The sequence below is a fragment of the Chiloscyllium plagiosum genome, unplaced genomic scaffold (genome assembly GCF_037043375.1).
Source record: "Chiloscyllium plagiosum isolate Xiang-an unplaced genomic scaffold, Cpla_swu_hap1 HiC_scaffold_29, whole genome shotgun sequence".
In the NCBI taxonomy this organism is placed as follows: Eukaryota; Metazoa; Chordata; class Chondrichthyes; order Orectolobiformes; family Hemiscylliidae; genus Chiloscyllium; species Chiloscyllium plagiosum.
The window spans coordinates 41,801,111-41,827,812 of NW_028270167.1; the positions used below are offsets into that span (position 1 = coordinate 41,801,111).

General features: G+C 43.2%; 1 protein-coding gene across 5 annotated transcripts in view; it reads right to left on the minus strand.

Moving 5' to 3' along the window:
* nfrkb (nuclear factor related to kappaB binding protein) overlaps positions 1–26,702 on the minus strand; it is a 169,741-nt gene that overhangs the window by 32,026 nt on the left and 111,013 nt on the right. For 3 of the 5 annotated variants that reach the window (XM_087976526.1, XM_043676950.2, XM_043676946.2), the window contains exons 19-22: positions 25,207–25,286; positions 17,226–17,434; positions 8,390–8,660; positions 7,104–7,301 (exon numbers count right to left, since the gene is read on the minus strand). In XM_087976526.1, the coding sequence (XP_087832652.1) occupies positions 7,104–7,301; positions 8,390–8,660; positions 17,226–17,434; positions 25,207–25,286 (758 nt within the window). The remainder of the gene's footprint in view (positions 1–7,103; positions 7,302–8,389; positions 8,661–17,225; positions 17,435–25,206; positions 25,287–26,702) is intronic. The other 2 variants (XM_043676949.2, XM_043676947.2) reach the window with 2 other exon arrangements.

The window sequence follows — 26,702 nt, forward strand, 5'->3', positions numbered from 1 at the left end:
CCTCCTATAATGCGGCGATCAGAACTGTACACAATACTCCAAGTGCAGCCGCACTAGAGTTTTGAACAGCTGCAACATGACCTCATGGCTCCAAAACTCAATCCCTCTACCACGAAAAGCTAACACACCGTGAGCGTCGGGGCCCTATATTTTTGGTTAGCAGCCGGAAGAGCGGGTGTGACAACCAGGGGGCTGACGGGAAGGCAAATCACTGTTTTAAGAACTCACCTTGTGAATAAGCAGCGCGTACGCTGAGCAGGAGTGGACACGGGACTGCTGAGAAAGTGAAGTAATATATTTGGGCAGTTGTATTACCCGAACCACTATTTCCCACCCATGCTCCTCTAACCAAAAGAAGAGAACTGTGCGTTGGATTGTTAAGGTAACTTGTTTTCTTTTCATGTTTTATTTTTTAATAGTCTCTTTGCAAATTTAGAATAGTAGGAATGGATGTTAGGGCAGTTGCATGCTCCTCCAGTAGGATGTAGGAGGTAAGGGTCACCACCAGTGTCCCTGCTGACTGCATCTGAGGGAAGTGTACCCAACTCCAGCTCTTCGAAAACCACGTTAGGGAACTGGAGCTGGAGCTGGATGAACTTCGGATCATTTGGGAGGCAGGAGGGTTATTGAGAGGAGTTACAGGGAGGTAGTCACATCTCAGATACAAGAAATAGACGGGTTACAGTCGGGGATGGAAAGGGAACTGGCAGACAGTACAGGAATCCTCTCTTGGCTGTTCCCCTCTGTTATTTTTGGATACTGTTGGTGGGGGGAGGAGGGGGCGAATGACTTACCAGGGGTAAGCCATGGGGTACAGGTGCCTGGCACAGAGTCTGTCCCTGTTGCTCAGAAGGGAAGGTGGGAGAAGAGCAGAGCATCAGTCACTGGGGACTCCATAGTTAGGGGGACAGATAGGAGGTTCTGTGGGAATGAGAGAGACTCATGGCTGGTGTGTTACCTCCAGTTTGTTGCCCATGCCATGCGCTAGCAAGGCGAGGAAGAGGGACAGAGAGGAATTGGCTACAGGGATGGTGTAGGAGGGAGGGTTTTGGATACCTGGATAATTGGGGCACATTCTGGGGTAGACAGGACCTCTACAAACAGGATGGTCTACAACTGAACCACAGGGGTAACAATATCCTGGGGGGGATATTTGCTAATGCTTCTCGGGAGGGTTTAAACTATTTAAGCAGGAGGATGGGAACCTAAATCGTAGTTCCAGTGTCCAGGAGGTTGAGAAGAGGGAGGTCAGAAATAAGATTTCAAGGTTGCAAGAGTGCACCGGCAATCAGGAAGGTGTTTGACGTGTGTCTACTTCAATGCCAGGAGCATCCGGTTTAAGTTGGGTGAACTCGCAGCATGGGTTGGTACCTAGGACTTTGATGTTGTGGCCATTTCAGAGACATGGATAGAACAGGGACAGGAATGGTTGTTGCAGGTTCCAGGATTTAGATGTTTCAGTAAGAACAGAGAAGACAGTAAAAGAGGGGGAGATGTGGCATTGTTAATCAAGGACAGTATTATGGTGGCAGAAAGGACGTTTGAGAACTCGTCTACTGAGACAGTATGGGCTGAGATTAGAAACAGGAAAGGAGAGATTACCTTGTTGGGAGTGTTCCATAGGCCTCCAAATAGTTCCAGAGATGTACAGGAAAAAATTGCAAAGTTAATTCTGGATAGGAGCAAGAGTAGCAGAGTAGTTGTTATGGGGACTTTAACTTTCCTAACATTGACTGGAAATACTATAGTTTGAGAACTTTAGATGGGTCAGTTTTTGTCCAACGTATTCAGGAGGGTTTCCTGACACAGTATGTAGACAGGCCAACAAGACACGAGGCTACATTGGATTTGGTTCTGGGTATGAACCCGGCCAGGTGTTAGATTTGGAGTTAGGTGAGCACTTTGGTGATAGTGACCACAATTTGGTTGTGTTTACTTTAGTAACGGAAAGGAATAGGCATATACCACAGGGCAAGAATTATAGCTGGGGTAAAGCCAATTAGGCAAGATTTAGGATACATAGGATGAGGAAGTAAAGTGCAGGGGATGGGCAGAATTGAAATGTGGAGCATACTCAAGGAACAGCTACTGCGTGTCCTTGATGAGTATGAATCTGTCAGGAATGGAGAAGTGGTCAGGTGAGGGAGCCGTGGTTTACTAAAGAAGTTGAAACTCTTGTCAAGAGGAAGAATGAGGCTCATGTTAGGATGAGACGTGAAGGCTCAGTGAGGGTGTTTGAGAGTTGCAAGTTAACCAGGAAAGACCTAAAGAGACAGCTCAGAGCCAGGAGGGGACATGAGAAGTTGCTGTCATATAGGATCAATGAAAACTATAAAGCTTTCAATAGCTATGTCAGAAATAAAAGAATGACTGGAGTAAGATTAGGGCCAATCAAGGACAGTATAGTGGGAAGTTGCGCATGGAGTCCGAGGAAATAGGGAAACATGAAATGAATATTTTTCATCAGTATTTACAATGGATAAAGGCAATGTTGTCGCGGAGAATACAGGCTACTAGACTAGATGGGATTGAGGTTCATAAGGAGCAGGTGTTAGCAATTCTGGAAGTATGAAAATAGATACACTCTGTGGGCGAGATGGGATTTATCCTAGGATTCTCTGGGAAGCTCGGAAGGAGATTGCAGAGCCTTTGGCTTTGATCTTTATGTCGTCATTGTCTACAGGAATAATGCCAGAAGACTGGAGGATAGCAAATGTTGTCCCCTTGTTCAAGAAGGAGAACAGAGACAACCCTGGTAATTATAGACCAGTACTTCGGTTGAGGGTAAAGTGTTGGAAAAGGTTATAAGAGATAGGATTTATAATCATCTAGAAATGAGTACGGTGATAATGGATAGTCAACATGGTTTTGTGAAGGGTAAGTCGTGCCTCACAAACCTTGTTGAGTTCTTTGAGAAGGTGACACAACAGGTGGATGAGGGTAAAGCGGTTGATGTGGTGTATATGGACTTCAGTAAGGTGTTTGATAAGGTTCCCCACAGTAGGCTATTGCACAAAATACAGAGACATGGGATTGCGGGTGTTTTAGCGGTTTGGATCAGAAATTGCCTAGCTGAAAAAGAATACAGAGGGTGGTAGTTGATGGGAAATGTTCATCCTGGAGTTTAGTTACCAGTGGTGTACCACAAGGATCCATTTTGGGGTCACTGCTGTTTTTATAAATGACCTGGATGAGGGAGTAGAAGGATGGGTTAGCAAATATGCAGATGACACAAAGGTCGGTGGAGTTGTGGATAGTGTCGAAGGACATTGTTGGTTGCAGCGGGACATAGATAAGCTGCAGAGCTGGGCTGAGAGGTGGCAAATGGAGTTTAACGTGGAAAAGTGTGAGGCAATTCAGTTTGGAAGAAGCAACAGGAATGAAGAGTAATGGTAAGATTCTTGGCAGTGTAGATGAGCAGAGATCTCGATGTCCATGTACAAAGATCCCTGAAAGTTGCCACCCAGGTTGATAGGGTTGTTAAGAAGGCATACAATGTGTTAGCTTTTATTGGTAGAGGGATTGAGTTTTGTAGCCATGAGGTCATGTTGCAGCAGCATAAAACTCTGGTGTGGCCTGCACTTGGAGCATTGTATATGGTTCTGGTCACTGCATTATGGGCAGGATGTGGAAGCTTTAGCAAGGGTTCAGAGGAGACTTACTCGGATGTTGCCTGGTATGAAGGGAAGGTCTTATGAGGAAAGGTTGAGGAACTTGAGACTGTTTTCGTTATAGAGAAGGAGGTTGAGAGGTGACGTAATTGAGACATATAAGATGATCAGAGAGTGTATGCCTTTTTCTTTGGATGGTGATGGCTAGCAAAAGGGGGCATAGCTTTAAGTTGAGGGGTGACAGATATAGGACAGATGTCAGAGGTAGTTTCTTTACTCAGAATAGTAGGGACATGGAAGGCACTGCCTGCAACAGTAGTAGATTCGCCAACTTTAAGAGCATTTAAATGGTCATTGGATAAACATATGGATGAAAATGGAATAGTGAAGGTTAGATGGACTTCAAATTGGTTCCACAGGTCAGTGCAATATCAAGGGCCAAAGGGCCTGTACTGTGCTGGAATGTTTATTTTCTACACTGTATGCCGACTTAACAATCTTATTAACCTGGGTGGTAACTTTCAGAGATCTATGCACACAGACACCGAGATCTCATCTACACTATCAAGAATCTTATCATTAGCCCAGTGCTCTGTATTCCAGTTACTCCTTCCAAAGTGAATCACCTCACATTTTTCCGCATTAAACTCCATTTACTAATCTCCAGGATGAACATTTCCCATCAACTACCACCCTAAATCTTCTTTTAGCTAGTCAATTTCTGATCCAAACTACTAAATCATCCTCATCCTATGCCTCTGTATTTTCTGCAATAGCCTACCGTGAGGAACCTTCTCAAACACCTTACTGAAATCCATACATACCACATCAACCGCTTTAACCTCATCCTCCTGTTTGGTCACCTTCTCAAAGAACTCAACAAGGTTTGTGAGGCACGACCTACACTTCACAAATCTGTGTTGACTATCCCTAATCAAATTATTCCATTCTAGATGATTGTAAATCTTATCTCTTATAGTCATTTCCAACACTTTACCCATAACCAAAGTAGGTGTCACTGGTCTATAATTAACAGGATTGTCTAAAAATGAACAAGGGAACAACATGTGCAATCCTCCAGTCTTCTGGCACTATTCCTGTCGACAATGACGACAAAAAGAACAAAGTCAAAAGCTCTGCAATCTCCTCCCTGGCTTCCCAGAGAATCCTGGAATAAATCCCATCTGGCCCAGGAGACTTAGCTATTTTCACATTTTCCAGAATTGCTAATACCTCCTCCTTATGAACCTCAATCCTGTATTGTCTAATAGCCTGTATCCCAATATTCTCCTCGACAACATTGTCTTTTCTCAGTATGAATACTGACAGAAAAATTCATTTAGTTCCTCTCCTATCTCATCTGACTCCACGCACAACTTCCCACTACTGTCCTTGACAGGTCCTAATCTTACTCTCATCATTCTTTTATTCCTGATATAGCTATAGAAAGCTTTAGGATTTCCTTGATCCTAGCTGCCAAAGACTTCTCATGTCCCCTCCTGGCTATTCTTAGCTCTCGCCTCACAAACCTTGTTGTCCTTCCTCGCTAACTTGTAACACTCAAGGGCCCTAACTGAGCCTTCCCATCTCATCTTTACATAAGCCTCCTTATTCCTCTTGAAGAGAGATTCAACTTCTTTCCTAAACCACAGTTCCCTTGTTCGGCCACTTCCTCCCTGACAAGTAAATACATATTGAGGACATGCAGTAGTGTTCCTTGAACAAGCTCCACATTTCAATTGTGCCCATTCCCTACAGATTCCTTTTCTATCCTCTGCATCCTAAATCTTGCCTCATTATATCTCAATTGCCTTACTCCCAGCTATAACTTTTGCCCTACAATATATATCTCATCCCTTTCCATCGCTAAAGCAAACTTAACCGATTGTGGTCACTATCATCAAAGTGCTCACCTACCTCCAAATCTAAAACCTGGCCTGGTTCATTGTCCCAAATCCAATGTGGTCTCACCACTTGTTGGCCTATCTACATACTGTGTCAGGAAAGCCTCCTGCACACATTGGACAAAACCTGACCTAAGGTACTCGCACTACATTATTTCTAGTCAATGTTACGAAAGTTAAACTCCTCCATAACAAAACCCTGTTACTTTCACTCCTATCCAAAAGCATCTTTGCAATCCCTTCCTCCACATCTCTGGAATTTTTCAGAGCCCTGTAGAAAACTCCCAACAGGGTCACCTCTCCTTTCCTGGATCTAACCTCTGCCTATACTACCTCAGTAGTCAAGACCTCATCAAACGTCCTTCCTGCCAACGTTGCCACAATGCCACACCTCCCCCTCTTTTACCACCTTCTCTGTTTTTACTGAAACATCTAATCCTCAGAACCTGGAACAACCATTCCTGCCCCTGCTCTATCAATATCTCTGAAATGGCTATCACATCCAAGTCCCAGGTACCTACCTATGCTGTAAGTTCACCCATCTTATTCTGGATGCTCCTGGCATTAAAGTAGATACAATTCAACCCGCCTTCCTGCCTGCCGGTACATTCCTGCAACCTTGAAACCTTATTCATGACTTCACTACTCTCAACCTCCTGTACACTGGAGCTACAATTCAGGTTCCCAGCCCCTGCTGAATTAGTTTCAACCCTCTCGAAGAGCATTAGCAAACATCCCCCTAGGATATTGGTACACCTCCAGTTCAGGTGTCGACCATCTTGTTTGTAGAAGTCCCACCTACCCCAGAATGTGCCCCAATTATCCAGGTTTCTGAATCCTTCTCTGGAAACAGACCCTTCGGTCCAACCAGTCCAAGCCGACCAGAGACCCAAAGTAAACTAGCCCCACTGCCTGTGCTTGGCCAAAATCCCTCCAAACATTTTTAATCATGTACTAATCAAAATTCGTTTAAACGCTGTAACTGTACCCACATCAACCACTTTCTCTAGAAGTTCATTACATTTACGAATCGTTCTCTTTTAAATAAAAACTACCCCTCACATCTTTTAAAAATCTTTCTCCTCTCACCTTAAAAACGTAATCCCTCATCTTGAAATCCCCAACCTTTGGAAAAGACAACCCTAAGGAAATGCCATTCATCTTATCTATACTCTTCATGATTTTATAAACCTCTAAGGTCACCAGTTAACCTCCCACGCTCCCATGAAAAAAGTCCCAGTTTATCCACGCTCTCCTTATAACACAAACCCTCCATTCCAGGCAATATCCTGGTAAATCTCTTCTGAACCTTCTTTAGCTTAGTAATATTCAAACTCTCCAAGTATATGCAATAGTAACTGATTCAGCTGATGGGAGCTAAGACCTGGTTACTGAAGATATCAGAAAAGGGAACATTAAAAACTATGGTATGCTAAAGTTCCAGTCTGCAATACAGGAGTTACAATAAAAGAAGGAAAATGTAATGGCCAGCAATGTCACCAGAAAACAATATCCCCAACAATGTGCCCCCCACCCTTCCTCCCTCCACAACCCAATCCGAGCAAAGGTTTGCTGTTCCTGTACCTACCTGTCTCATGATGCTTTGCCCAGCTACACTCTGTATGATGATGCTGGGGGAGCTGGATGTGGTACTGTTCAATGTGCTGGACACGGTTTTGGAAGCAGTGCTGATTCCAGCCATTGTCAGATTGCTTTTTGCAGAGCCCTGCTGGATGTGGACAGTACTGGCACCAGACTGAGCCTTCACCGGCACCGTCAGAATAGACTGCAAGAATTATTACAGAATCAGAAAACCCATCTTGCATTCGTAAAATTCACGACTACTTGGATGGTTTAAATATATCACACTCTAGACACACTGCCACCTCCAACACTATTCCAATCTGAAGCAGCCCATTCAATCCTATTGTGAATAATAAGATCACTATAAGACATGCTAATGCTGTAGCTGTTCCTCTGTTCTCGTGGCATATTCTCCCCAAAGACATTGTCATATGTTAGAAATAAAATGAAACCATGGAGAGCCTCTCATATATAGTAACATCCAACAAATTGTTCATTCGGATGTTCAACCAGTAAGGCAGAGAATTCCAATCCGGTGCCCTGTCAGTTCAATATCACCTTGAATGAGATGCTGCGCAATATATTAATTAAGGGGTTCCTGCCATTTGCTAAAAATACACTCAACCATGTTAAAGAAATGGGAGTATGTAATACTAAGAGGAATATAGCCATTTGGAGAGGAAACAAAAAGAACAGTAGAAGTAAATGAATATCGAGATGGCACAGTGTACGTAGCAGGATGCCCAGGAATCATATCTTCCAGTTACAGAAGGATTTTAGACACAGGCATAACACAGGTCACTTTGCAGTTTGCTGATGATAGTAACTAAAATAGCATGGCAATTTGCGGAAAGTTGCACAAGGACAAAAAGTTCTGTAGAGCAAGCAGAAATTGAACAGATAAAGTTCAAAGCAGAAAAACCAGAAATCTTTGGAAAAAGCACAAAGTGGGACATCCTGAACAGCAATAATTTTATTGGAACAAAGGAGATAGCATATTTTAAAAGCAGAATTGGATAAACATTTGAAAAGTATTAATATAAAAAAACACACAAAGGAATAGGATGAAAGCAAGTTGAACAGTGACTGCTGGTAAAACTTTGACAGGCGCGGAGGGCTGTACAGTGCTGTATTTTCTAATCCTAGAAAAGTAAATTCCAACATTCACCTCTTAATGCCAACATCAACTCCAAAATAGATTAAATTAACTTTGTTTAGGAACACTTGTATACTCCAAGTAAGCATGTCCACAAATTGCAGGGCACAGCAAGCTGCATACCTGCTCCTTACCTGAGGCAGTACCTTAGTGTGAGCCGCTGCTGTGACTGCTGGTAGCCGCATCTGATGTTGATGTTGTTGGACTTGTTGTACAACAGAAGTTTGATGCGAAGTGGAAGTTAAGCCTTGCTGAGCAGAGACTACCCGGACCTGGGGCAGAGGAGCAGCAACAGACTGCGACAGGATCCGAGCTGGAGTCTGCGGCCCGGTGTATTGTCCTGTTTGTGTTCCAGATAAAAGGTTCCCAAGCTGAGGCATTGTAGGCGAGGACACTAACAAAACACTGCAAAGAAGTAGAAACTCTTCGGATGAAACAGTAGTAAACTTTGTTTCTGACAAATTTGACTGAGGGCAGTCCATACATCTCAAACCTCATTATTCCATTCTTTCACTATTTACCCAGAACTGAAAAAGACGTACAATTCATAGCATCTTTCATAACCTCATTATTTCTTAAGAGACTCAGCAGACAATGATGAACTTTTGAAGTGCAGTCGTTATTACAATGTTGGAAATTGTGCACATTAAACAGCAATGATCAAATCATACATTCAAAGATGTTCATTGATTGATAATTAATAGCCAGGACACCAAAGAGAACTCTTCCGCTAGTCTTGGAATTGTGTCATTAGGTCTTGACATTTTCAAGAGGGCAAATAGAGCTTTGATTTCAATTTCTCAAGCACAGATCAGCTGCTTCAACACTGCAGCACTCAATACTACAATGGGAGGATTAGCCTAGATTTCTGTGCTCAAATATTGGGAGAAGTCAGAATTCATAATCTTCTGATTTACTGGCAACTGTGCCATCCACTGACCTAGTTTACAGGATGAAGATGCTGTTGACAAGACCCGAATTCACTGCCCATCCCCAATTGCCCTGGGAAGATGATGGTGAGCAACATTCTCTCTAATTTGTTTTACAGGTGATTACAGAGACACAGCTCAGGGATGGATAGAATTGGCAGCTTAATGTTCCAGGTTATAGATGTTAAAGGAACGATAGAAAGGGGGCAAGAGAGGAGGGGGTGGTGGCATTTTTGATTAGGGATAACATTATGGCTGTACTTAGGGAAGATATTCCTGGGAGTACGTCCAGCCAATTCTATTTGGATAGAATTGAGAATTAAGACATCTTACTGAGATGGTGCTATCGAACCCTAATTGTCAAAATTGAGAAACAAATTTGTAAAGAGATCTCAGTTAAGAATAATAGGGTGGTTATAGTAGGGGCTTTTAACTTTCCAAACATAGACTGGGGCTGCCAGAGTGTTAAGGGTTTAGATGGAGAAGAATTTACAAAGTGTGTATGAGAAAATTTTCTGATTCAGTACCTACTAGAGAAGAAGCAAAACTTGACCTCCTCTTGGGAAATAAGGCAGGGCATGTGATTGAGGTGTCAGTGGGGGAATACTTTGGAGCCAGTGATCATAATTTTATTAGTCTTAAATCAGTGATGGAAAAAGATAGATTGAATCTAAAAGTTAAAGTTTTAAATTGCAGAAAGGCCAATTTTGAAGGTATTAGCAAATACTTTCTAAAGTTGATTGGGGGGGGGACATTTGCAGGTGAAGGGACAGCTGGAAAATGGAAAAACTTCAAAAATAAGATAACCTGAGTCCTGTTATGGTGAATGGTAAGGTTGTTAGGTGAAGGGAATGCTGGATGACTAGAGAAATTGAGATTTTGGTCAAGACTAGGAAGGAAGCATATGTCAGTTATAGACAGCATTGATTGAATCCCTAGAAGAGTATTAAGTAGAAGCTTACTTAAGAGGGAAATCAGGAGGTCAAAAAGAGGATTGATATAGGTTTGGCAAATAGGGTTAAGGAGAATCCAAAGGGATTCTACAAATACATTAAGGACAAAAGGGTAACTAAGGGAGGGAATAGGGCCCCTTAAAGATCAGCAAGGCCATCCATGTATGGAACCACAGGAAATGGTGGAGATACTAAACAAATATGTTGCATTAGTGTTTACTGTGGAGAAGGATATGGAAGATAGAGACCTTGGGGAAAGAAATAGCAACAGCTTGAAAAATATCCATATTACAGAGGTGGTGGATATCCAAAAAGCATGAAAGTGGTTAAATCTCTGAAACCTCATCAGGTGTACCGCAAAATTCTGTGGGGAGCAAGGGAAGAGATTCCTGGGCCCCTTGCTGAGATATTTCTATCACTGATCGAATATAGAACATCGATCAACACAGCGCAGAACAGGCCCTTCAGCCCTCGCTGTTGTGCCGACATGTGAACTAATTTAAGCTCATTCCCCACACTATCCCATCCATGTGCTTATCCAAGGACTGTTTAAATCTCCCTAATGTAGCTGAGTTAACTACATTGGCAGACAGGGCATTCCACATCTTTATCACTCTCTGAGTAAAGAACCTGCCTCTGACATCTGTCTTAAATCTATCACCCCTCAACTTGCAGCTATGCTCTCTCGTACAAGCCGACGTCATCATTCTAGGAAAAAGACTCACTCTAATCCTCTGATCATCTTGTATGTCACTATCAAATCCCCTCTTAGCCTTCCCCTCTCCAATGAGAACAGACCCAAGTCCCTCAGCCTTTCCTCATAAGACCTTCCCTCCAGGCCAGGCAACATCCTGGTAAATCTCCTCTGCTTCCACATCCTTCCTGTAATGGGGTGACCAGAACTGTACACAATATTCCAAGTGAGGCGTTTTGTACAGTTGCAGCATGACATCAAGGCTCCAGAACTCAATCCCTCTGCCAATAAAGCCTAACACACCGTATGCCTTCTTAATAGCACTATCAACCTGGGTGGTAACTTTCAGGGATCTATGTACATGGACACCAAGATCCCTCTGCACATCCAGACTACCAAGAATCTTTCCACTGTCCCAGTATTCTGCCTTCCTGTTATTCTTCCCATAGTGAATCATCTCATATTTAGCTGCATTGAACTCCATTTGCCACCATTCAGCCCAATTCTGCAGTTTATCCAAGTCCCCCTGCAACTTGTAACATTCTTCCAAACTGTCCACAACTCCACCGACTTTAGTGTCATCTGCAAACTTACTAACCCATCCACCTATGCCTGTGTCCAAGTCATTTGTAAAAATGACAAAACAGATCCTTTGGCCCACCACTAATAACCGGACTCCAGGCTGAATATTTTCCATCAACCACCACTTGCCTTCTTTCAGAAAGCCAGTTCCTAATCCAAACTGCTAAATCACCCTCAATCCCATGCCTCTGCACCTTTTCCAAAAGTCTACCATGTGCAACCTTATCAAAGGCTTTACTGAAGTCCATGTAAACTTCGTCAACTGCCCTATCCTCATCTTGGTCACATTCTGAAAAAACTCAATGACATTTGTGAGACATGACCTGCCCTTGACGAAACGATGTCGACTATCTGCAATCAAATTGTTGCTTGTTAGATGATTATAAATCCTACTTCTTATAATACTTTCCAAACTTTTTCCTACAACAGACACAAAGCTCACTGGTCTATAATTACCTGGGTCATCTCTGCTGCTATTCTCGAACAAGGGCACATTTGCAATCCTCCAGTCCTCTGGTACTAAACCTGTAGACAATGACAACTCAAAGATCAAGACCAAAGGCTCCGCCATCTCCTCCCTAGCTTCCCAAAGAATCCTCGGATAAATCCCATCCAGCCCAGGGGACTTATCTACTTTCACACATTCTAGAATTGATAACACACCCTCCTTACTAACCTCAATCCCTTTCAAGTCTTATAGCCTGTATCTCAGTCTTCTCCCCGACAATATTCTCCTTTTCTTGTGTGAAAACCGATGAGAAATATTTGTATAGCACCTCTCCAATCTCCAGAGGGTCCACACACAACTTCTCCTTATGTCTTTGACTGGTCCTACTCCTACCCTAGTCATCCTTTTATTCCTTACATACTGATAGAAAGCTTTAGGGTTCTCCTTTATTCTACCTGCTAAAGACTGCTCATGTCCCATTTTTGCTCCTCTTAACTCTCTCTTTAAGTCTTTCCTAGCTAATCTGTAACTCTCCATCGCCTCACCTAAACCATCCCATCTCAACGTCACATAAGCCCCCCTATTTTGCTTAACAAGAGATACAATTTCTTTAGTAAACCACCGTTGCCTTACCTTATCACTTCCTCCCTGCCTGACAGGGACATACCTATCAAGGACACGCAATATCTGTTCCTTAAACCAGCTCCACATTTCCATTGTCCCCATCTCCTGCATTTTGCTACCATATTCTATGCCTCCTAAGTTTTGCCTAATCGCATTATAATTGCCCTTCCTTCATCTATAACTCTTGTCCTGTGGCATGAACCTATCACATTCCATTGCTAAATAAACGTAACTGAATTATGGTCACTCTCTCCATACCTGGCCTGGTTCATTACCAAGCACCAGATCCAGTGTAGCCTCCCCTGTTGTCGGCCTTTCAACATACTGTGTCAGTAAACCCTCCTGCACACACTGGACAAAAACTGATCCATTCGACGTACTAGAGCTTTTTAGCATTTCCAGTCAATGTTGGGGAAGTTAAAATCCCCCATAATGACCACCCTGTTCCTTTCATTCCTGCCCAGAATCATTTTGTCAATCCTCTCCTCCAACTCCCCGGAACTCAGTGAAGTCGTATAAAAAGCTCCCAGTACTGACCTCTCCTCTCTTGTTTCTAACCTCAGCCCATACCACCTCAGTAGACAAGTTCTCATCAAAAGTTCTCTCAACCACCGTTATACTGTCCTTGACTAACAAAGCCACACCTCCCTCTCTTTTGCCACCTTCCCTGATCTTAATGAAAGATCTAAACCCTGGAACCTGCAATATCCATTCCTCACCCGGCTCTATCCATGTCTCCGAAATGGCCACAACATCAAAGTCCCAGGTACCTATCCATGCTGCAAGCTCACTTACCTTATTCCGGATAGTCCTAGCGTTGAAGGAGACACACTTCAAACCAGCTTGCTGTCTACCAGCACAGTCCCGTGACTGAGAAATCCTGTCCCTGTCCTCCCTACTCTCATCCTTCTGTGTGCTGGAACTACACCACAGGTTCCCATCCCCCGCTGAGCTAGTTTAAACCCACCCAAATAGCTCAACAAATTTCCCACCCAGGATATTAGTACCCCTCTGGTTCGAGTGAAGACCGTCCTATTTATAGAGGTCCCACCTTCCCCAGAATGGGCCCCAATTATCCACCTACCTGAACCCCTCCCTCCTGCTCCATTCCTGCAGCCATGTTTTCAGCTGATATCTCTCCCTGTTCTTTGCCTCGCTATCATGTGGCATGGGTAACAAATAAGAGATAACAATTTTGTTTGTTCTAGCTCTCAGCTTCCACCCTAGCTCCTTGAAATCCTGTCTTACATCCCTCTCCCTCTTTCTACCTATGTCGTTGGTACCTATGTGGATCATGGCTTGGGGCTGGTCACCCTCTCCCTTAAGGACCCCAAAGACACGATCTGAGACACCACGGACCCTGGCACCTGGGAGGCAACACACCAACCCATGAGTCTGTTTCATTCCTAACAAACCTTCTATAGCTGCAGCTGAGATGCCGGGAGACTGGAGGTTGGCTGACGTGATGCTATTATTGAAGAAAGGTGATAAGAAAAAGCCAGGGAACTATAGGCTGGTGATTCTGACATCAGTTGTGGACAAGTTATTGGATGGGATCCTGATGGACAGTATTTACATGTATCTGGAAAGGCAAGTACTGATTAGGTATGGTCGACTTGGCTTTCTGTGTGGGAAAACATTTCTCATTAACTTGACTGAGTTTTTTGAAGAAGGAATGAAGAGGATTGAAGAGGGCAGAGCAATGGATGTGATCTTTATGGACTTCACAAAGGCAGTGGACAATGTAGAAAGGTTAGCAAGGTTAGATCAGATGGAATACAGGAAGAACTAGCCATTTGGATGCAGAGCTGGATCGAAGGTAGAAGAGAGAGGGTGATGGTGGAAGGCAGCTTTTCAGACTGGAGGCCGGTGACCAGTGGTGTGCCACAAGGACTGGTACTGGGTCTACTGCTTTTTGTCATTTATACAAATGATTTGGATGTGGTTATAGCAGGTACGGTTAGTAAGTTTGCAGATGACATCAAAATTGGAGGCATAGCAGACAGTGAAGAAGGTTACCTTAGAGTTCCATGGGACCTTGATCAGATGGGCTAATGGACCAAGGAGTGGCACATGGAGTCTCACTTAGATAAATGCGAGGTGCTGCATTTTGGAAAGGCAAATCAGAGCAGGATTTATACACTTAATGGTAAGGGTCTGGGAAGTGTTGCTGAACAAAGAGACCTTGGAGTGCAGCTTGATAGTCCCTTGAAAATGGAGTCCCAGGTAGAGAGGATATTGAAGGAGGTGTTTGGTATGTTTGCCTTTAGATTAGATTACTTACAGTGTGGAAACAGGCCCTTCGGCCCAACAAGTCCACACCGACCCGCCAAAGCGCAACCCACACATACCCCTACATTTACCCCTTACATAACACTCCGGGCAATTTAGCATGGCCAATTCACCTGACCTGCACATCTTTGGACTGTGGGAGGAAACCGGAGCACCCGGAGGAAACCCACGCAGACACGGGGAGAACGTGCAAACTCCACACAGTTAGTGGCCTGAGGCGGGAATTGAACCCGGGTCTCTGGCGCTGTGAGGCAGCAGTGCTAACCACTGTGCCACCGTGCCGCCCATTGGTCAGTGCATTGAGTATAGGAGTTGGGAGGTCATGTTGCACCTGTACAGGACATTGGTTAGACCACTTTTGGATTATTGTGTTCAATTCTGATCTCCTTGCCAATAGGATGTTGTGAAACTTGAAAGGATTCAGAAAAGATTTACAAGGATGTTGCCAGGTCTGGAGGATTTGAGTTGCATGGAGAGGCTGAATACGTAAGTGGCTATGTTGCCTGGAGCATCGGAGGCTGAGAAGTGATCTTATCAAGGTTTATAAAATCATGAGGGGCATGTATGGGGGGAATAGCCAAAATTTTTTTCCCCATGGTGGGGGAATCCAAAACTAGAGGGCATAACTTCAGAGTGAGAAGGAAAAGATTTAAAAGGGACCTAAGGGGCAACTTTTTCGCGCAGAGGATGGTGCATGTATGGAATGAGCTGCCAGAGGAAGTAGTAGAGGCTGGTACAATTGCAACATTTAAAAGGCATCTGGACTGCTATATGAATAGGAAGATTTGATAGGGATATGGACCAAATGTTGACAAATGGAACTAGACTAATTTAGGATATCTGGTAGGCATGGACAAGTTGGACTGAAGAGTATGTTTTCATGCTGGACAGTTTTATGACTCTATTTAAGTCTTTAAGACCCTTTTATTTTGTGTAGTGCTATGCACATGTGGTAACTTAAGCGACGGACTTTTGCGCAGTTGCTCAGCCACCTTTTAAAACTACACCCAGTTCCTTTAGGAAGGATGACCTTGTGGAACAGGAATATATCCCCAAATCAGGACAGTGCATGGCTTGGAAGGAACTTGCATGTTGTCGTGCTCCCATGCATCTGCATTCCTTGTCCTTCTGCTTGTTAAAGTCACAGGGCTTGGAAGAGTTTGCCAAGGGAACCTCATTTAATTCCTGTAGATGCTCCATACCAGCTACAACCACTGATGTATTATGTGAAAGGGTGAATATTTAAGATGGTGGATGAGGTGCTAAACAATGCAATTACATCGTGACTTGTGTCTTGTAGATGGTGGACAGGTCTGGGGAGTCAGCTGGTGATTGACTTACTGCCGAAACCCTCACCTCTGATTTCGTGTAGCCATAATGTAAACGTAGCTACCAGGTTATATTTCTGGCCAATGCTGACTCTGTAGGAATGTGATGATAGGAATCTGATAAAGGTCATGCTGTTGACTGAACTTAGCCTGTTTGTGCTGACCTATGAATTGTGTCCATTTTTCTTTTTGCTTCATATACGCAATTCTGGGGGGGGGTGGTATTTTGTGGATGGTTTTGATATCGTGCCATATATACTCTAGAAGCTTTAGCAATGTCCTTTCCCAGGAAATGGGCGGCACAGTGGCTCAGTGGTTAGCACTGCTGCCTCACAACACCAGGGCCCCAGGTTCGATTCCAGCCTTGGGTGACTGTCTGTGTGGAGTTTGCACATTCTCCCCGTGTCTGTGTGGGTTTCCTCCAGGTGCTCCGGTTTCCTCCCACAGTCCAAAGATGTGCAGGTCAGGTGAATTGGCCATGCTAAGTTGCCCATAGTGTTAGATGCATCAGTCAGAGCGGAATGGGTCTGGGTGGGTTACTCTTCGGAGGGTTGGTGTGGACTGGTTGGGCCGATGGACCTGTTTCCACACTATAGGGAATCTAATCTAATCTAATAAAAAAAACTAACAACTGAAGGCATATTTGCGCAGACACCTCTTTCCCAATACTTGTTTGATGAAATGATCATTAGTAGTGGTTGTAGCTTTAAGCTCTCAAGCCCAGAAACATTGTATGTTCAGTCTATGGTCTGTGGTGAATTAGCAGAATCTGACTCTGCTGTGAAATTCTCCACCAACCGATGGCCATGCCTACCTTGTGCATGGAAACTGGCCATTGTGCAGAGCAGAACATGTTCCCAGGAAACTAGAGGCCAGCACTAGGCCACACCTTTAGGGGAAGTGGGGAGAATACCCAGGAAAGAAAACCTATCAACTGAACTAAGACTTTGGAAATAAACAACCAGATGACAGGTTTTGCAACTGCCTGAAGCTCTTAGATCATCTTTCGACAGCATAATATCAGATATCCATTGCACTGTTCTAACAAGATGAATTGGAGATTTAAAAAGATGAATAAACAGTCTTCATGTGAAACTTGAGTGTAGGAGGAAAAACTGACCTTTGACCAGATTTCACCAATTCTGGTGCACTAGTTGTTGGTACTTTGTTGCCATCAGTTGATATCGGTGGTGATGTGGGAGTAACCGGTAATGTCGGAGTTATAGGGGTCACAGGTGTTACAGGTAAGCTGGAATCTGCCAACACCTGGGATGCCAGCGACTGCTCAGAGACAGGGAGCTTTGTTGTACTCTCCTTAGCAGAAGACTTCTAGAGAAAACAAATATGACATTAAAATCCATTCCCAATACAGAGAAACCTCGATTATCTGAACGACATGGGTGGACACTATCTCATTCGGATAATCTATCATTTGGTTAATCGATTCAATGCCTTTCTGCCTGATCTCGGGAGTTTTCTATGAAGTCTGCTCCCTGTTCATGAGACTAAGCAGCAGCACACTGTTTGCGAGGCCCCAACCCCCAACCCGGGCCCACCCCCGCCCGCCCCCAATCCCATCCAACACCGACCCCCATCCGTGACCCTGCTCCCCCCCCAACTTCATGAAACCCCACCCTCGGCCACCCGAACTGGACACCAACAGTAAGATATCTGCTACCTTTCTGGGGTAAGTCTCCAAATAGCACACACACACAGACAGCCACACACACAACTTTTTAACTGCAACTTTTTGACAACTTCTACCTCTGCCCTGTCCGAGACAATGTTAGAGAGAATATCTGGGGAAAGGGGGTTTTGGGTTCACCGCTATGTAGAACTCCAGGGAAAGTTTGGGGAGAGGGAGAAAAGGCGAGAGGTTAGTCATTTGGAGACGGTGCCTGCGCTTTCATCTATGTCCAGGACTGTTCTCGGCAGAGATCATTTTTAATCATTGTAAACAAAAGTCGCGATCAGTGTTGGAAACACATCTTTCACGTAATGTTTCTATTGGGACCTCGAGATTTCCTTCAGATAATCTGATATTCGGATAATTGAGGTTCATCTGTACATGGAAAGGAAGTACCTGTTGCTCAGCTTACTGGTGACCTTTCAGCTGCTCAATCAGCACCCAACTTCACTGATATTTCCAGACTCATTGAGACAGGATCTTGCTTACACCAGCTTTTAACTGATGCTCTTGTACAAAACTGTTTTGTGAAAAAAAATTGTACTATCCCAAGTAGGATATAATTATTGGGGAAATTCAAAACAGGAATGATTATTGCAGGTCCCATGATTTAGATATTTTAGGAAGAACAGAGAAAATGGTAAAAAAAAAGGTTGTCATTGTTAGTCAAGGACAGTAGTATGGTTGCAGAAAGGACGTACGAGGACTCATCTACTGAGATAGAATGGGCGGAGGTTAGAAACAGGAAAGAAGAGGTCAACATATTGGGAGTTTTCTGTAGCCCTCCAAATAGTTCCAGAGATGGAGAGGAAAGGGCAGCAAAGATGATTCTCGATAGGAGTGAGATTGACAGGGTAGTTGTTATAATGGACTTTAACTTCCCCAATATTGACTGGAAATACGATAGTTCAAGTACTTTAGATGGGTCAGTTTTTGTCCAATGTGTGCAGGAGGGTTTACAGGCCAACAAGGGCCAAGGCCACATTAGATTTGGTACTGGGTAATGAGCCCAGCCAGGTGTTAGATTTGGAGGTCGGTGAGTACTTTGGTGATAGTGACCACAATTTGGTTACGTTTACTTTGGTGATGTAAAGGGACAGGTATATACCACAGGGCAAGAGTTATAGCTGGGGGAAAGGCAATCACGATGCGATTAGGCAAGATTTAGGATGCATAGGATGGCGAAGGAAACTTCAGGGAATGGGCACAACTGAAATGTGGAGCTTATTCAAGGAACAGCTACTGTGGATCCTTGATAAGTATGTACCTGTCAGACAGGGAGGGAGCCATGTTTGCTCAGTATGTTGACTCTCTTGCTAAGAGGAAGGGGGTGGTTTATGTTAGGATGAGATGTGAAGCATCAGTTGGGGCACTTGGGAGTTACAGGTTAGGCAGGAAAGATCTAAAGAGAGAGCAAAGAGACAGGAGGGGACAGGAGAAGTTGTTGGCAGATAGGATCAAGGAAAAGCCTAATGATTTCTATCAGAATATCAGGAATAAAAGAATGACTAGAGTAAGATTATGGCCAATCAAGGATAGTAGTGGGAAGTTGTGAGTGGATTCAGAGGACATAAAGGAAGCGCTGAATGAATACTTTTCTTCAGTATTCACACTGGCAAAAGACAATGTTGTCAAGGAGAAAACTGAGATACAGGCTGCTCGACTAGACGGGATTGAGGTTCACAAGGATTCTCTGGGAAGTCAGGGAGGAAACTGCTGAGCTTTTGGCTTTGATCTTTATGTCATCATTGTCTACAAGAATAGTGCCAGAAGACTGGAGGATAGCAAATGTTACCCCCTTGTTCAAGAAGGGGAGTAGAGACAATCCTGGTAATTATAGACCAGTGAGCCTTAATTCAGTTGTGGGTAAAGTATTGGAAAGTGTTATAAGAGATAGGATTTATAATCATCTAGAAAGGAATAAGTTGATTAGGGATAGTCAACACAGTTTTGTGAAGGGTAGGTTGTGCCTCGCAAACCTTATTAAGTTATTTGAGAAGGCGACTAAATAGGTAGATGAGGTTAAAGCGGTTGATGTGGTGTATATGGATTTCAGTAAGACGTTTGATAAAGTTCCCCATGATAGGCTATTGCACATAATACAGAGGCATGGGATTGAGGGTGATTTAGCGGTTTGGATCAGAAATTGGTGAGCTGAAAGAAGACAGAGGGTGGTGGTTGATGGTAAATATTCATCCTGGAGTTAAGTTACTCGTGGTGCACCGCAAGGATCTGTTTTGGTTCCACTACTGTTTTTCATTTTTATAAATGACCTGGATGAGGGCACAAAAGGATGGGTTAGTAAATTTGCAGATGACACAAAGATCAGTAGAATTGTGGATCGTGACGAAGGATGAGAGATGGAAAATGGAATCTAATGTGGAAAAGTGTGAGGTGCTTCACTTTGGAAGGGGTAACAGGAATGTAGAGTACTAGGCTAATGGTAAGATTTGTGGTAGTGTAGATGAGCAGAGAGATCTCGGTGTCCATGTACATAGATCCCTGAAAGTTGCCACCCAAATTGATAGGGTTGTTAAGAAGGCATACGGTGTGTTAGTTTTTATTGGTAGAGGGATTGAGCTTCAGAACCATGAGGTCATGCAGCAGCTGTACAAAACTCTGGCCGCACTTGGGAGTATTGCGTACAGTTCTGGTCATCGCATTATAGGAAGGATGTGGAAGCTTTGGAAAGGGTTCAGAGGAGGTTTACTAGGATGTTGCCTGATATGGAGGGAAGGTCATATGAGGAAAGGCTGAGGGACTTGAGGCTGTTTTCATTAGAGAGAAGAAGATGGAGAGGTGACTTAATGAGACGTACAAGACAATCAGAGGGTTAGACAGGTTTGACAGTGAGTACCGTTTTCCTCGGATGGTGATGGCTAGCACGAGGGGACATAGCTTTAAATTGAGGGGTGATAGATTTGTCAGAGAGTAGTAGGGGCGTGAAACGAACTGCCTGCAACAGTAGTAGACCAAATTTAAGGGCATTTAAATGGTTATTGGATAGGCATATGGACGAGAATGAAAAGTGTAAGTTAGATGGGCTTCAGATTGGTTTCACAGGGCAGTGCAACATTGCGGGCTGTGCTGTGCTGTAATGTTCTATGTTCTAGGGGGCAGAGGAAATGGCAACACTAAGAAGTAGACAATACTGAGTGAAATTGAAGATATTTACTGGTTGAGCAAGAACAAGGCACAAACATCATGTGCCAAAAGGCCTCTTGTGGGATTGCATGATTATTTGATATTGTACAGAAACGTCATTTAACTGAGTGACTGGTAAATCAAAGGCCTCGAAGGGAGATTCTGGAATCAGAAAATGTTGATTCATTCAAGTTAGGCAGATTTAGTCATAGGGTCATAGAGATGTACAGCATGAAAACAAACCCTTCAGTCCAACTCGCTCACGCCGACCAGAGCGAGTCCTAAATTAATGTAGTCCCATTTGCCAGCATTTGGCTCATATCTCTCTAAGTCCTTTCCATCCACATGCATTTTGATGCTTAATTGTATCTGCCTCCACCACATTCTCTGGCAGATCTTTCCATACACGCAGCTCTCTCTCATGCCCCTTTTAAATCTTTTCCCTCTCCCCTTAAACTTCGCCCTCTAGTTTTGGACTCCCTGACCCTGGGGAAAAGACCTCAGCTATTCACCCTATCCATCACTCTCATGATTTTATAAACCTTTGCATGGTCACTTCTCAGCCTCTGATGCTCCAGGGAAAACAGCCCCAGTTCAAATGCTTCAATCCTGGCAACATCTTTGTAAATCTTTTCTGACCCCTTTCAAGTTTTGCAACATTGTTCCCACAGCAGGGAGATCAGAACTGAATGCAGTATTCCAAATGTGGTCTAACTAATGTCCTGTACATGACCTCTCAATTCCTATACTCAATGCACTGACCAATAAAGACAAGCATACCAAATGCCTTCTTCAGTATCCTGTCCACCTGGCACTCCACTTTCAAGAAACTATGTACTTGCATTCCAAGGAGTCTTTGTTCAGCAACATTTCCCAGGACTTTACCATGAAGTGTAGAAGTCCTGACCTTATCATTAAGTGAAAATAACCTGCCCTGATTTGCCTTTCCAAAATGCAGCATTTCATGTTTATCTAAATTAAAATCCATCTGCCACTCCTTAGCCCATCTCATCAAGATTGCATTGTACTCTGAGGTAACCTCCTTCCACTACACCTCCAATTTTGGTGTCAATCTGCAAAGGTCCTGACTATATTTCCCTTGTTCACATCCAAATCATTTATATAAATGACAAAAAGCAGTGGACCCAATGGATCCTTGTGGCACACTGCTAGTCACAGCCTCCAGTCTGAAAGGCACCCCTCCAACACACCTTATTTCCTACCTTAGAGCCAGTTCTGTATCCAAATAGCTAGTTCTTCCTGTATTCCACATGATCTAACCATGAGGAACTTTGTCGAACGCCTTACTAAAGGCCAGATAGATCACGTCCACTGCTCTGCCCAATCCTCTTCGTTACTTCTTCAAAAACTCAATCAAGTTAGTGAGAAACTATTTCCCATGCACAAAGCCACATTGACTATCCCTAATCAGTCCCTGACTTTCCAAATACATGTAAATGCTGTCCCTCAGGATTCCCTCCAATACCTTGTCCACCACTGATGTCAGGCTCACCAGTCTATAGTTCCCTGATCTTCCCTTACCACCGTTCTTAAACATTAGTCAACCTCCAGTCTTCCTGCATCATACAAATATCTCTGCAAGTTGCCTAGCAATCACTTCCCTAGTTTCCCACAGAGTTCTAGGCTACACCTGATGAGGTCTTTATGCATTTAAAGATTTCAGCACCTCCTCCTCTGTACCATTTTTCAAGCTATCACTATTTATTTCCCCAAGTTCTCTATCTTACATATCCTTCTCCATACTAAATACTGATGTAAAATGCTCATTTAGTATCTCCCCCATCTCCTGTGGTTCCATACATAGGTGGCCTTGCTGATCTTTAAGGGGCTATATTCTCTCCCTAATTACTCTTTTGTCCTTAATATATTGCTTGCAGGAAATGAAATTCCAGGATACGTATGTGAGCAATTTCAGAAATGGCACAATGAGTGTAATAGATGTGAGAGACCGATAACTTTGGTTCTCACTTCATGGTCTGGATCTGTTATAGATAAATTGATAGAATGTGCTCTATGATTAGTCAATAACTCTACCAGCATTACATTAGGTGAAGCACAGGGAGCTTTAACATGTCAGTCAGCAATTCCTGTAATTCAAGACAACAAAGAGAATCTGAGCACTAATGATAGGCAACACCTTTTATTGCTTAATCATTAATTATAGTCTGAAATCGTTGATTAGAGGGCATTAATTAGTTCCAGGACTGCAGCCTTGTCTTTAAGTAATGCCATTTTCAGAACAAGCTCACACTCAGTTGCTTCAGATGCAAATATTTAAATGATATTGCATCCAGACCACGAGGTGACCCTCCTCTCTCTGCACAGTGCTGCTTCCTTCACCGGGGCCTGATTTGTAACAGGAGCTCTGCAGCTTAGCACCCAGTGTATCATGCACCTTTGATGCAGATTTACTTTGGAACAACCCAACAAAAAAAGCCCTTTAGAGCACTTTTAGCCACTGATTGAGATTACAAATGCTTCATTCCAATTGACAACTGGTCCCTATCCCTTGATATCCTAATCAGCCAACAATCTGGTGGCCCTCTTGGGCGCAGCAGCAAGTCCCTTCCCCTGGACCAAGAAGCCTGAGTTCAAAACTCACCTGCTCTTAAGACAACAACATCCTTAAACAGGTTGATAAAAAAAAGTTAAATTAAAAAAAATCAGACAACAAACTGGTGGCACTGTTGAGGTCCAGTGGTAATGACCCTACCCTGGGTCAAGGAGGTTTGGGCTCAAGCTCCACCTGCTCCAAAGGTGTTAAACAACATCCCTGAGCAGGTTGATCAGAAAAATATGCAAAAAGTCCAAATCAGACAACAATCTGAGGCCCTCTTATGGCGCAGTAGTAGTGTCCCTATCTATGTACCGGGCGGCCCGGATTCCAGTCCTACCTGCTGCAGAGTTGTGAAATAATATCTCTGGACAGCTTTTATTCTTCGAAAAATAGTTAAATAAAAAAACAAATCTGATAACAATCAATGTGATTTTGCTCTAATTTAACCCAGCTGCATCTGTTTAGGAATTAAATTTTCACATCATTATCGGATATGATTGTGTTTACATTCCTGAAAATTGCAATGTTAAGTGAAACAGATTCTCATGGAAATTAATTTTAAAGCCACAGCTCAGTTCTGTGGACCTCTATTACCAAAAACAAAATTGTTACACCCTTTAAGTTGAAATATGATAGTTTGCTAAATTCCTACATGGGTGAATGAAATGATGGTTAAAATAAAAGAATTTTAAAAGTATAAAAGAAAATTTTAACTCTACTTCCAGTACCTCCTGCTCACCACCACACCTACTTCTTGAACATTCTGCTCCCTGGTCATTGTAGATTCTTCCCCTTCCAGACCCTCTGGCTTGTGGTCCCTCCCATACCCAATCCATCTACTCATCAAAACCCCACCTTTCTGATTCACCATCTCCTGAATGTGTGGTCCCATTCAAGATCCAAATCGATTCCAAAGAAGGCACAGGATCATGAAAGTTTGCGTGCCAACAGTGAGAAAGTGTTGAGCTGGACTGCTGAACTAATGATTTGTTGTAAATGCTCCAAATCGCTGCTTCCCTGTTTAGAACCTCTGTGAATGGCGGCTCTGGAAATGAGCTGCAATAGGCAGTCATTTTAAAAAAAATTAATTATATCAGCCCCAGTTGGCCAGCCCCAATATTCCAGGGGGCACAGAGTTACACTAAGGGGCACGAGGTTTGAGGGGATGTGAGGAAAATGTTTTTTTAACTCACAGGGTGTTGAGAATCTGTTCACTGCCTGTAAGGGTGGTAGAGACAGAATCCCTCGTGATAGTTAAGAAGTATTTAGATGCACACTTGCGATGCCAAGGCAAACAAAACCATGGGCCAAGTGTTGGAAAATGTGATTAGAATAGTTAGCTGGTTGCTTTTGACCAACATCACCATGGTGGGTCAAAGGGCCCTTGACTGTGCTGTAGAACTCTACGACTCTGAGTTCATTAGTCTAGTTCATCCAGCTATTGCATGCGCTGGCTGGGATATTGCTATGAGCGAGTAGCAAATGATCGGTGCAGACCAGCTACCTCTCTCTTGGGATCGCTCTCTCTCTCTCACACACACACACATCTCAAGTGGAGCAAGTAAAGCTGCTTTACAGAGGTCACAAATGACATGACGAACCAAGTGCAGTGGCCCTATCTCTTGAGTTCTGACCAAAAGGAAACGGTTTGGAATCAGGAACTTTCTCAACTTTCGAGTAAATAATACTCACGATCTTGGTTGTCAGCTTCGGTTTCTGTTGCAATGCCTTCTTCGCTTTGGCTGCTGCAGCCTGGGCTTGGTGAATCCGTTCTGTAGAAATTCAGATCAACAATGAGTTAAATTTCAATGACTGTTACCCACTGACATTGCAATAATGTCAATTACCCTGAAGCTAAGTGGTTTCAGGATACAGCATGCATCTGCAGCTTAAAATGAGGATCACTAGTATCCCTGGCAATCTCTGTGCACCTTTTTAGGATTTCCAGCTCAAGCAAGACACAGTCCACAGTCTCAAGCAGCAGCCAACTAGTGAGACACTGGGTTGTTGGCACTCAGTCAATCTCCGAGGAGAGTCAATGCCTTGAAGAAAGGAGCAGCCAGTGGAAGAAACTAATGTCCTTCTGTCCATGTACACCTTTTAGAAAAATGGCATATTTAATCCACCCTTGCCCTCCTGCCAAGGTGCATCACTTTACTTCACACTTGTGTGCTAAAATTCCATCTGCCACTTGTTACAGCTAAGTGATATCATTTATACTGCTGGTCACAGTGGAGGCTTGAAATCATTGGCAAATTTTGAACCTTTACTGAGTTTCAATACCCAAATCATTTATAAACAAGATATAGAAGAACTGGAGAAGGCGCAGAGAGGATTTAAAGGATACATCAAAAATGTAGCAGAATGCATATCAGGAAAGGATGAACTTTTTTGCTAGGCAGCTGAGCAGTGACTTAGCAGAGAATTTACAATTATGAAAGGTTTTTATTGAGTGATTATGGGGAGAACAGTTCCACTTGTGGGAAAGAGCATAACTTCAGGCCATCAATGTAACATAGTCATCAAGAAATCCAATAGAGAATTTAGAAGAAATTTCTTTACCCAAAGACTATAAAACTGGTAATGACAGGAATTGGGTTGAAGTGAATAGTGTGATGAAGGGTATGTAAATTATATTTGCACCATTTTAAAGTCTGGATTTCAAAGTCGGTGGTGCTTACTTTTGTGAAAGTTCTTTTTTAAAAAAAAATTTGTGAATTTGTGATCTTATCCAAGAGCAAGTGACATGTTAGAGAGTAAGTGATTGCAAACCTCCTGGAGTGGTCATGGAAGATTATCTATTTACACTGTGGAGTTTCCGACAGGGAACATGAACATGGAGAAGTGTTAGCAACGCTGAGTGTTGCTCTTAGTTTAGAATGATCAAGGATTAGGTCTAGTTTAGAAAACCCAGAACTTGAAAGCTTTTAGGGAGTTCTGGAGAAGCCGTTAGGAGGAGTGTCAAAATGAAATTTTGTTTCTTTCTTCTTATATATTAATCTTTCTCTGCATCTTCTTTGTAGCTGTAATAGTATATTCTACACCCTGGTCTACTACCCTGATGTATTTATGTAATGTATGATTTACCTGGATAGCATGTAAAACAATAGTTTTCACTGTAATTCTGTGCATGTGACAATAATAAATCAAATCAAATCAAATATTAAGGCATATAGGATAGTTCAGAG